A 12,638-nucleotide genomic window follows, 5' to 3' on the forward strand; every position below is an offset into this window, starting at 1 on the left:
TGGAGATTATTACATTCAACAAAAGTACAATCGTTTATTTGTGGATGAAAGATGAGTGTCCTTTTATTCAACAGACAAACTAATAAGGTACAATTTTAGGGCAATTTAACCCAGAAAAAAATAAAAATAAAAAACCTAAAGAAATACCCCCCGGGCTGTAAAGGTTATTGCCTCAACATCAGTCTTTGTGGAAGTGAATGTTCTTTATAATGATGCTGCAGAGGTTCTTCATCTGGGAGCATCAATTGCAGCAGAGTCAATCAATGTCTTGGAGCGAATGATCAGTGGCTTCTTTTCCTTCACCTCCTGCAACCTCTGACACCATCTAGATGGAAGAACAGCAAGTTAGAAGGACAGGAGTACAGCCACTGCTCTGTTGTTTTTTGGGGCTAAAACATTATTTGTGGCTCATTTTATGGCTGAAATCCCTACTTATTTGTGTCAACATACAGTGCAAGGATGTGGAGACACTAGGGCTGCCACCTCTTAGTCGATTAGTCGACTAATCGGTCGTTTTGGTCTTAGTCGACTAAGATTTCTTTAGTTGATAAGTCATTTTTCATGCTTATTCATGCTTAATTACTCATTTCCAAGAAACTTATGAGCACATTTATGGTAAACACAAGATTTAAAGTGTTGCTTTTGCAGGATTAATTGTGGAGAAACTCAGTTTTACAGATGGTTAACTACATTTATATTGTGCTTTTCTAGTCTTAACCACCTCTCAACAATTAAATCAACTAATCGATTAGTCAACAAAATCGTATAAGTGTTAGTCGACTAAGAATTTCTTTAGTCGAGGACAGCCCTAGGAGACACAACCCACGATTGCTTTCTTTATTGACTTGCTTCAGTGGCTTGTTTTTTTGCTACAAAGCTGGTTCACACTGTGCTGTTTTTGGGGCGATGGTTGAGAGAAATCTTTTGGCTCATTCATTTTAAAAACAGTGGTCCTAGATCACATTGTGAGTAGAGTCCACCGACGGCTGATGTGTAGAGCTTTGAAGACAATAGTTTCCATCTGCTCTACCTGTTTTTATGTGAATTTTGTATTTAACCATACAAACACCTGTATTTAATATCTAATGAGTCCATGAAACAGAAATGCCAGTCAACTTTAGCATGGGTTCATAAACTTATGAGTGCCACTGTATTTATCTCCAATTTGTACTTTATATTATCCTTACCCACCATTATTCATGTTTGTACTTCTTAATCATCTGCATTACCTCCATTAGTAAATACTCCACTATCGTGACAGCTCTCTGTAGTAGTTCTGGTGGCTGGACTATAACATCACTGCTGTGTTTTTATTCTTTATTCTTATTACCTAACAGCACGCTTTAATAATCCCCAGTAAGACCAGTTGTCTTTCACGCACTTGACGTTCATTTCTTTTATTTCCCAGGGGGAGGTGACAATACTGCCTACTTTGTTTTGAGCAGTGGTGGAAAAAGTATTTAGATCCTTTGCTTAAGTAAACCACACTGTAAAAAAACTCCGATACAAGTAAAAGTCCTGCATTGAAAATGTTAATTAAGAAAAAGAATGTAAGTATCATCAGGAAAATGTACTTAACAGTATTAAAAGTAAAAGTGCTAAATGCCGAAAAATCCTCCCATTTTAGGAACTGGAAACGATCCAAACAGTTCTGTGTTTAATGGTCTAGTCCAGTGATCTTCAACAGGGGGAACCAGAAAAAGCTATTTGTAAAGTCTTTAGGCTGTGTGTTATTATAGGCCCAGTTTATTATGAAACTCAATTTTAAACAACATATGCAGTAGGGGTCCCTAGTCGTCTCTTTGTCAGGTTGGGGTCCTTGGCCTAAAAAATGTTTTTAGAAAGTATTTAGATGAAGTGACCTGGTTTGACCATGGAGATGGGATATGCTCGCTTAGCTTCGTGTGTGACCGGCGTGCACTAGCACAAGTGCGGTAAGAGGTCGAGGGGTGTGGCGATGACATCATTGATACGGGGTCGTATCCGTATCCACCATCCATACGAAGCCAAACGAGAGCAGTTTTGAATTTTTTCACCCTGAGACCAGGTTTCAAAAAAAGTGCGTTTTCAGGCAGTGCGTTTACAGGATTCGTCTGGACAGTCGGCCCAAACGATGCAAAACATGTGCGTCTGCACAAAAAAACGTTTCTGTGTGGACGGCCCCTAAGCCTAGCACAGATCCTGGAGGTAATCGGTTCCATCTAGCCTACTGCTCCCAATGAGTGTCAAAAATAACGCCAACATGTTCCTGTTTACGCGCTGTGATTTGTATAGTCACAGCATGTACAGATATAACAAGGTCACATGAGACACAGCAGTCTTCTAACCGTATATAAACTGGGAACTATATTCTCAGAAAGGCGAAGCACTGCTACTTCTGCTACTTGGGCGGAGTGATTTGCTCGCAGCACCTGAAGCCCCGTGGTGAGGAACAGAGAGTTGGAGTAATAGAGTCAACAATTACTAGATAGTAAAAGCATAGTGACCTTGTTATTTGTCCACGCTGTGACTATACAAATCACTACATGTAAATAGATAAATGTTGGTGTTATTTTGTCACTTATTGGGAGCAGTAGGCTAGTTGGAACCGGTTACCTCCAGGATCTGTGCTAGGCTTAGCTAGCGCTGGGGGCGTCAGACAGAGTTACAGCACGCACGGAGATGAGAAGGGTATGTATGGACTTGTCTAACTCTGGGGGTTACGGTGAATTAGCTAAAGTCCCAATAAGTCGGCGTGTTCCTTTAATGTTGTCAGACACTTAGAACAATAATCTGAGCATGTCCAGTGGTAAAATGAGCACTTTTTGTTTCTTGGACGTAAAGTGAAGGTGCGCAATTGCCCAATAACTTTCCGGCTGCAGCGGTCTTGCTTAATACTGGACCAAAGATCAATCACTTAGACCAAAAAAAAAAAAAACAACAACAGGAAAATAGGGTCCAGGTTGAAGAAAACAAACAAAAAAAAAAAAAAAGTTAGCCTTGAAGTTGCATCTATAGTTTCCTTATTCACATCGTAGCGCTACAGTCTACAGTCAACCATCGCACACGCTTTAAAATTGATATCGTACTGACACAGATTGTGACCAAGATTTTATTAGACCCATACATTACATACAACAAAACTGTAGGATTGTTACCGCAGTGTATGGGCGCCATCGTTCATAAGAATCAAGATATTCGAGATGCCCCCGATTGAGAGTTAACCTGGTCATGCATGATGGCATCCACATCTCTTTCCGAGAGCTCGTGTTCCGAGGCATCCAGGTCTGGGTCTTCTCCAGTCAGGATGTCCATCGGGGCCTCAGCGATGGCTCGGATGGTCTGGTCCTCCAGGGCCAGGGCCGTGTCAAACTGTAGGGGGGACGGAGGACCCTGCATACCGTCCCCTTCCACATCCAGGTCCTGTGTAACAGGATGAAATCTAAATCTTAACATAAAACTTTTAAAAGTTGTATGTATATTTGTGTCATTTGGAGCATCCTTGCTTCGGAATAATCAATGTCGGTGTGGTAATGCAAACAGCTTCAGCTGTTGCTGCTTTGTACTGTATGTGGGAGAAGCATCCAGTTTTTGACCAAGCTTGTAACCCCAGCCTTGGTTTATGCCCAATTCTGAGTTTATCGTACAATACTGAAACGGCAAATGACAAACGGCAAAGACTTGTGTAATACGTATGAACTTTTGATCATCTACAAGCTGGACACTTCTTGGGAGTCGCATCACAACTAAATCTCAGAGGCTTGTTAAGAGATGCACTGAAAAACAAGTCATTTGCTTCTTCTAAACATGCCAATAGCAGTATTTCGAGGGTGCTTTTAAACCTGTAGTTTGATACATCTAGTCCGGATCAAGCAGAAGTGATACATTTCTGCCTTTTATATAGTTCTGCCAGTTGGCGTTCACTCGGACTCTTTTAAAAAAAATAAGCCATATTGACTGACAAGTCAATGGACAGTTTTTGTGCCCGTTGTCCTGCATAATCAGCGTTGCAGTCTTGCGTTACCATGATTAATGAAGCACGTTGCATAAATATACAGATAGATCACTCTTGACAATTTACAATCTTTTGAAGAATTATGAATTTAATAGTTTAGCTTTCAAATGCATGCTAAAAATCACATATCCACTGTAACAGCAGATAGAGATCAGTGTTTTTTTTTGTTGTTGAATCAGACTGTTACGAAATACATTGCATTCTTATTTGATGAAGATAGGACCATCTTTGGGACCTTTCGGTGTTAACTTTCTAGCTTCCACCCCAGACACGGGTGGAGTGAACCGTCTCACCCTAAAAGCGGCAGCAATCCTATCCTAAACGTAGTGTGGAACATTACATTTTTAATACAGTGCATATACATCAGAGGACCACGGTAGGGGAACATCATTTCTACATACATCGCTGAACTCTAGGGGAAGGCTCTCTGTGGGCTGAAGCTCTGCCGCACTCAGATACATGTCCCTGCTTGCAGTGGTGATCTGCTCCTGTGGTGGAGGCTCCTGCTCAGGCTGGTACATGGGGGGAGGCAGGGTGAGGTGCAGCGGGCAGCGAGGATCCTCCGACTGACCCATATGCACGGTGCGCTCACATGGGACATCTTTCAGGCCTGGACACATTTTGAAAAGCACCTGATTGCCGTCCTGGAAGATGTCTGAGCGTTTGGTTGTCAAGGACAATGACACACAATGTCTACACAAACAAAAATAACCACATAACAGAATAAACTGATAAAGAAAACTGCTCCCATCTTAAAAAGTAAAACCAAAAACCAAAGTCTGACCTGTGGACATTGTGATTAACGGCAAACTTTAGCCTCAAAAGTTAGTATAATTAGTATTACTGCAAGTACTACAATTATTCCTGTGAAAATAATCTTGTTGTAATCATTTCTTAACATAAGACTACTTACTGTGAAGTTGCAGTGGGCTTGACTGTATTAATGACATGCCCGGGTGATTTTGTAGTTGGACGTTATGAGATTTAGCCTGAGCGTTAATATTTTGCGGAGTTTGTACAGCTCACAATGCAACACTGGTGTCACATTTGCGGTTAGCCGATAGAGATAAAACTACAATTTAAATCCAGTTGAAGAATACGGATAGCATGAGACTACCCCCAATGATTTGATGTTTTAACTGTAGGCAGGGTGTGAAGATATTTTGTTCCTTCCAGCTGAAAAGATTAGCCCCTTTGTTACTCTGGGAAAAATCAACAGACCACAGGAAGGAGTTTTATGTAGGCACCATTTGAAACCAACAGCTACTGCAAGCTGCTGGTCTTGATCAGGGCCAAGGTCAAGATTGCTAAATGAGCAGAAAACCTCAGTTTGTTCATTTAAAGACCTGTTTAAATGTAAATATCTTCATTCAATTAATATAGGAAAATACATCTGGGGTTCCTTATATGTAAACTTTCCACACAACTGTGGTCAAACATGCTTTTATAAAAAAAAAATAAAAAAAAATAAAAAAAAAACACAACAACAACAACACATAACTGAGGATACGTGAGACACAGTGCCTGGTCATAGGCATGCAGGGGTTGGTACATCGAGTTCCCTCCACAAAGGAGATGCATTTCTCGTGCACCGTTCTTGTGTGTGTCTGCAACAGAGGAAAGAAGTGTTAGCTAAGGTCCAAATAGAACCTAAACAGTATTTCCTCTAGAACTATAATCATCCTTAAAAACATTAATCATTCCTTTGATGCCACAAACTTGTCGAGAGGAAAAAGCCTATAAAAGTGAATTGAAATTCCATTCTGCTGCACTCAAATATGTTTAGCATAATCTCAAACCCAAAAGTATGCATTATCTGCCCAATTCACAGTAGTAATCAACATAATTGAGGACACTACTTGCCCTGCTACATTTAAAGCATAAAAATGTCTGGCCACATATGAAAAATCTCCCTTCTAGCGGTATCTAGCCATGCAGATAGGTTTGGAGATATCCGCTTCAGAAATGCATGCCTTCACCGCAATACAGTGGTAGTGCATAGCATCGTTTGTAGTTCCCACAGATTTTGGACAAATACATTAAAAGTCTACAGCATCATTTCTCTCCACCGAGTCTTAGCAAATATGGTTAATACAGAGGGCAGTGTTAGACAAACGACAAGTTTGGGGGCCAAACTGCCCCTGGCAGAGCTTAACTTTTCCCTTTTATAGTTTACATCAAAACTTTAACATGATTTTCATCTCTAGTCTGGTAGTGCAACACAAGAAATTGAGAATATTTAGTATATTCTCCAACTATGTTAGCCCCTATGAGGAAAATGACAGTATGCTACTGGATACCATCCTAAAACAGTTTTATAAGTCAATTTATTCTTAAATATGGTTATTAAAAAAAAAAAAAAAAAGATAAAACACAACATATCATGTAAACCCGTGTTTCCACCACACCTGTAAATAAACAATGCTAAAAAGAAAAACTGGCCCATGATTGGACCAAACTGCTGACCCGTGCCGTCACAGTTTTCATAGAGACTACTGTATTATTGTATTGTCGTTCCAGTGAAAACCGCTCAAAGCAATGTCTCTGGATCATCCAAAGAACTTGGGAAATTGTTTCTGGAAAGACAAACTGCCCTACAGTTTAAAAGCACAAACATAATTCCCTTCACAAAATGTACACTGGGATGGCCACAGAGGTTTCAGACTTTGATTTCTTGAAACCTGAACAGGTAAACTAGAAACCATTTTCATGGCTACATACAACTAGGAGAAAGTGAGTGTTCTATGTGGTTTAGTGAACTGACCCTTTGACATGAGTTCATTAATAACATTAGTTGTAAGTCTCAAATGCTTAACAGTTTTACTACTTTCTACTGTGATGACTGTCACACCTGAGGAGCTCCGTCTGTCACAGCTTGCCTCCTCTCCCTAAGCTGCCGGTGCAGCAGGGCTTCCACACCGTACCGACGACGGTATCGGCGCAGAGCTTTGAGCTTCTTCAGGTTCTCCCTCTCCTTCATGGACAGACCTTCAGGCCCTGTCAGCAGACTGCTCCCTGAGAGCATCATAAACAAATACAGATAACGCTCAGGGCTGTGAGGGCATAAACATGAGAGGGCGTGGAATGATCTCCAACAGGTACACAGACGATGCAAAACAAGTCTAGTTACTAACCCATTAGTTGTACATTTACCTAGAGTTTCGTGCTCCACTTTGCGGTTGTGCAGGTATCGGCGCTTCTTCTCCTTAAGCAGGTGTTGCAGGCGTTTGAACTGGTCAATGTAGAGGGATTGGAGCCTGATGAGTTTCTCTCGAGTGATGAGTGCCACCTCCTCTGCCGTGTACACCCCTGCATGCCTGCGATTTACAAAAGAAAATATGTTACTGTAAAGTTACAAAGAAAACAATCATGTCACAGCTCTACTCCTCAAACTAGCTCCACCCCATGTGACTACACAATCTTGGATTGAGGCCACATTGAGACATTTTACAGTTATATACAGTATGTGCTATATGCAGTATATTGTTTTTGCAATTAGTATACAACATACATAGTTTTATACAAACTAACTAACTAACTAGAATTAGTATGCGTGTCTTTTAATAAAATTGTAATTTTAGAAAGCCACTGCTGACGAAACCTCATTAGATTTTATACTTTTGTTTTTCAAGATCTTTCTGCAGTTATTTTTGCTGTTTTTTGTGTGCAATCGCATTCTGAGACTATAAAATCGAATGAGAGTTTAGATAAAAAATGTGCGATATGGAGGGATAATTCAGCTTACTTCAGAGGATCCTCGTGATCACTGTCAACGCTGTCTGCCTCACTGTCAGGGTCTCCTCTCCATGTCTGGTCTAGTACCAAGGGACCCTGCTCCTCCTCACTCAGACTGTCCTCATCTGTCCAGAGAAGGTGTAGTTTAAAGTTAATACAGACGAAAAGTCAATGCACTGGAGATAGACTTGTGTCCGCAGTTGACAAAGCATCTCCCGGTGCAAACAAGACCCATTTACCTAGAATCCGGCTAGCTTCAGAGCGTCCTCCGTCAATGCTGTGCATCTCTGCGCGGTTGTATCCACTTAGCTGAGACAACAGTGACTCTGGGGATGGCCCAGAAGATGCCTTTCTCATCTGAGCACGGAGGGCCATGGCATTCCTGCGAGCGTGCTCTGCACAGAACGTCACTCTAAAGAACAAACAAGAGTCATTGGAGAAGCGTTGTCAGAAAGGTGCTTGTATGTTATTAGGGGTCCAGTTTTTCATACTGAGACTTACAGTTATTAATAAAGCTGAGGTCTAACTTGTTAAAAAGCTTATTCAACTGGGACTTTGCACCCACCCATCTTTTCGTTCGACTTTTGGTGCAGCATTGGGGCAGCGCTTCCCATTCTTGGCAGAGACGTAACTGCACTGTTTGTATGGAGCATTCTTATCTTCCAAAATGTGTTTGATGCAGTAATCCAGGCTGTCCAGGCGAGGCTGAGAGCATGGTCGCTGGGTAAAGGAGCAGGCCAGGGGCTCCTGGGGACGAGGTGTCTGGGTCACCCGGTTCCGACTTGAAGGCAAAACGTGGATTCGTATCCTGTTCATCGTAAGTCTGCAAAATAGTTAGTTTGAACAATTTGTATGTTAATTGATTAAAAATCGATTGACAGACTAATATCCAGTTATCTATTTTGGTAGTGGGTTAATAATTTGTTTAATTTTAAGAAGAAAAAAAATAGTAAACTGAATATTTCAGTTATTCAGGTGTAATGTCAGTTGGATAAAAAGACTGACAATATCCCCAGACATATTATCATTTTATAGACAAAAAGACTAATCAAGACCTGAAATATGAAAGTTACAGCTGCACTAACTACCAGAGAAGAAAGGCATAGTCTGTATGACATTAAATTAAAATCATCAATTAGGAGCGCCACTAGGTGCGGGGTGTCATGCTGCTGCTGCATAGATATCACGAGTCAGTAGGAGTTTGATTAAGGTAGATGTCATAGGCTTCTCTCACAGCAGACATTTTGACTTGTCATAGCAGGAAAAGCACAGGTGTTACTGATAACACGAACTATGGCTCCGATCTAGTCAATGGTCCCAATGGACCTTTGTCACAGAAGACATTTTGACTTGCCATAGTAGGAAAAGCACAGCTGAAATTGATAACCTTAACGATGGCTCAATTCCATCAAGTGTTCCAGTAAGCTATTTCAGTGAGTCAGCATGCACAATACCAGGGTCTCTCCTAAGTGGAATGCAGCCATCATTATTGGTTTTGAATACACCTGTGCTTTTCCTACTACGACATGTCAACATGTCTGCCGTGAAAAAGGTCTAGGAGAGCGACAGTGCACGTGACCTTGACCCTGAAATCAAAGCTACTAAATTGCATCCAGCAATCATTAAAATTTTATTATTTACACCTGTGCTTTTCCAAGTGTGAAAGTCAAAATGTCTTCTGTGAAAAAGGCCAATTAGCCCCTATGTGTCAGTAGTCAACAACACTATCTGCACTCCGTTTCAACCTAACCACGTAGTTGTGTTGCCTTAAAGGAACACGCCGACTTATTGGGAATTTAGCTTATTCACCGTAACCCCCAGAGTTAGACAAGTCGATACATACCCTTCTCATCTCCGTGCGTGTTGTAAGGCTGTCTGAAGGTTCCAGCACCATCAGGCCAGCACAGAACATGCAGGTGAATGGTTCCAGTAATCCTACTGCACCGAATAAGTGACAAAATAACGCCAACATGTTCCCATTTACATGTTGTGATTTGTAGAGTCACAGCTTGTACAAAAAACAACGTAACATGAGACACAGCCGTCTTCTAACCGCATACAAACCGGGAACTATATTCTCAGGCGGAAGAATATAGTACTTGGTCAGAGTGATTTGCTCGCAGCAAGCCTGTCTGAGAATATAGTTCCCGGTTTGTTTACAGTTTACGGAGCAGTAGGATTACTGGAACCATTCACCTGCATGTTCTGTGCTAGGCTAAGCTACTGGTGGGTGCGTCAGGCAGCATTACAGCATGCACGGAGATGAGAAGGGTATGTATGGACTTGTCTAACTCTGGGGGTTACAGTGAATAAGCTAAATTCCCAATAAGTCGGCGTGTTCCTTTAACCCAACTGCAAAATAATTAGTCAGCCAGTTAGTCTAACCTCCTAGGCGGAAGTAATTAAACAAAAAGAAAAAAAGGAGAGCGCAACAAAAATCCTTAAACCTACAGCTGACCTGTTGTGACAAACCATGCACACATCTCCATGAGAGTTTACCCTGAAAGTCTGGCCCCACCCATAGTTTATGGCGAATCGAGGCAGCGTCTCTCAACTGCCGCCGATTGACACCGTGGTGTCACTCAGCTCTAGCCTGGTTGACACCCAGACCCTTCTGAGTTGTAACCGAGAGTGGCAGAGCAAAATCTCAAATTTACCCTAAGTTTGTCAGGGTTTACCCCAGACTAAATCAGATCGGCTGCTTATGGACGGGTGTCGAACAAAGTGCCGCTCGCTTGCCACTGTCCCGACACCTGCCAAAGGCTTGCCACTGCAGTGCAGCTCGCTTGCCATTCACTGCCAGTATCAGTAATCGCACTCGCAAGTCTCTCGTCGTTTTTCATATTAAATCTGGACACGCCGGGCGGCAACCACCCGAACACTGCCTACGTGCAAAAGTGTTTACCAACAAAATGCGTTTTTAAAAACGGTTCCTGCCGCCCGGCGGTTACCCCCAGAAGTTTAGCACAGTGAACTACGTAGGTGGCAACCGCTTCATACGCCATGATCAAAACCGCGTCCCCTCTGCCGCCTTCTCTTAATTGAAATGACTGGAGACGGCGAGTTACCGCGCGGCAGGTCAGGTGGCTTCTCAGATACGACAGAGTAACTTTATTACAAGTAAATACACATCCTTAACATTTAAAACTGTCATAAACACTAAACAAGTAAAATATAAGTACTAACGTAAAGAATAAAATGTTTATTTAAAATCCAGCATAAGTAACGTTACATTCTGTCTTTAACCGGTCTAACCCAGCCTCCATACGGAGCTTTAGCCCGCCTCTCTTTACTGCGTCACTCCTTCAGTTATGGCGTCGCCATCTTTGTCTAGCAGTTGCTAACACAAGCTAATCGCTACTTTTTAAAAATTGCGGCGAAGAACGAGTTTTGCTGACCGACTGCAACAGATGGTCGTCTTTTTGATATCATCGAAATGCCTCGGCGCCCGAAGATGAACACAAACTCAGTTCTGGTTTATAACTGCTTACCTTCCTCACGGCGATCCGACTGGGTTTAGCTTCCGAAACACACTACGTCGGTTTTCTCTTCTTGCATGAACCACTGCAGAAACAAGCTGAGCCCGCCCACTTAGAGTTCTGATTGGCCCAAATCTCTAGGCATTTCATTGGCCCACTAGCTATTTCATTGGCCCACTAGCTGCCAATCAAACTGGCTTCAACAGTAGCCACCTTTCCACCCTCAACACTGCAGCAGTGAAATTCTATAAACGTCCCTATGTAAAAACATATTTTTTAAATAAAATAAATAATGTAATGCAAGCGTTTTCTTAAAATATTTATTGACTTTAATTGAGAATAAAGCAACCACATTATATCAAAAAGAACAGTGTTCACATATGTTTTAACTAAAAACAAATAAAACCCCAAAACATTTCATTTCCAGACCTGAGTGTCACTAAAAACACCAAGACGTGAAAAAAAAGAAAAACATGAAACTTATTGTAGCTATGTAATTTTGCATTGTTAGGTTGCATGAGTGTCTTCCATTATTCTGACATGTGATTTATTTTTGAAATGCTTGTCCTTTTTTTATTTTTGACTTTCCTCACAGCATAAAGTTAATACTTAAATTGGAAGATGTGTGCATCTCCAATAAGATCATTTTCAAAAATGGAAATATCTATTTTTAATAGTCTAACCATTAGACATGTAACACTTTGTCATTTGCATTGTAGGCAAACCTACTGAGATAAATATTCAGTGCATTTACTGTTTCCCTGTTAACAACCAAAAGTTGAATAACCAATAAAACCTCTGCCGCCTGAGCAAAGAGCCTGCACTCTTCCCAGCTCACCTTCCACAACGAGGGAACAATAAATCTTCACAAAGAACTTTGTTTTTACATATCAAAACCACGTGAGCTTAGTAGGAATTAAATGTACAAATGATACCCAATTTTTCTCGCCAACAAGTGGCACCCCTTCCGCTATATTTAACACAAATGAATCATTCATTTAAGTCAATTAAGAGAGTATTATACGTTATACTCGGGACCCTTCAGTGGATGTATGCTGACAACCTGCTTGCCTGTGTGATTTCCACAACTAAAGAACACATGCAAACATTTCTGATGAATCATGGCGCGTGTTTGGACTATAAACAACCTGAAGCTGAATTATCCACTGTTATTGTTCGAAAGGTACGAAGTCAAAAAGACAGATTTTACATGATTAAAATCAGACCAGCATGAGTTGACAGACGTACAACAGGGGCTTACACATTTTTCAAACATCCCCAAAAAGGGAAAGACGATCGTTGAAGACGGACAGATGGCATTTGATTAGACTTTGATATAGTGTATTGTGAATACTTTTATTGTAGATTGTGCTCAATATGGTCGCCACAAAGTGATCTCACCCGGCAGTTTCAGGGCGCTGCCGATGCCA

General features: G+C 41.4%; 1 protein-coding gene and 1 non-coding gene across 5 annotated transcripts; both read right to left on the bottom strand.

The window, feature by feature from the left end:
- Positions 1 to 33: 33 nt before the first annotated feature.
- On the bottom strand, positions 34 to 11,330 carry kansl2 (KAT8 regulatory NSL complex subunit 2). Of its 4 annotated transcripts, none has more exons than XM_039800401.1 (10): positions 11,221 to 11,330; positions 8,295 to 8,552; positions 7,969 to 8,141; positions 7,740 to 7,854; positions 7,148 to 7,311; positions 6,846 to 7,009; positions 5,505 to 5,601; positions 4,396 to 4,649; positions 3,205 to 3,402; positions 34 to 325 (listed from the first exon to the last, which is right to left on the bottom strand). In XM_039800401.1, the coding sequence occupies exons 2-10, from the start codon at positions 8,543 to 8,545 to the stop codon at positions 257 to 259; spliced, it is 1,485 nt and encodes a 494-aa protein (XP_039656335.1). In that variant the 5' UTR covers positions 8,546 to 8,552; positions 11,221 to 11,330; the 3' UTR covers positions 34 to 256. The 4 variants fall into 4 exon arrangements, with proteins under 4 accessions (XP_039656335.1, XP_039656337.1, XP_039656336.1 ...); XM_039800403.1 differs by having other exon boundaries at positions 3,138 to 3,402; XM_039800402.1 differs by lacking the exon at positions 11,221 to 11,330 and adding an exon at positions 11,128 to 11,152.
- LOC120559931 lies at positions 5,156 to 5,290 on the bottom strand. The gene has a single exon (XR_005639386.1). It is a non-coding gene; the product is annotated as a small nucleolar RNA SNORA2/SNORA34 family (small nucleolar RNA).
- Positions 11,331 to 12,638: the final 1,308 nt, after the last annotated feature.

The sequence above is a fragment of the Perca fluviatilis genome, chromosome 5, assembly GCF_010015445.1.
Source record: "Perca fluviatilis chromosome 5, GENO_Pfluv_1.0, whole genome shotgun sequence".
Lineage (NCBI taxonomy): Eukaryota > Metazoa > Chordata > Actinopteri > Perciformes > Percidae > Perca > Perca fluviatilis.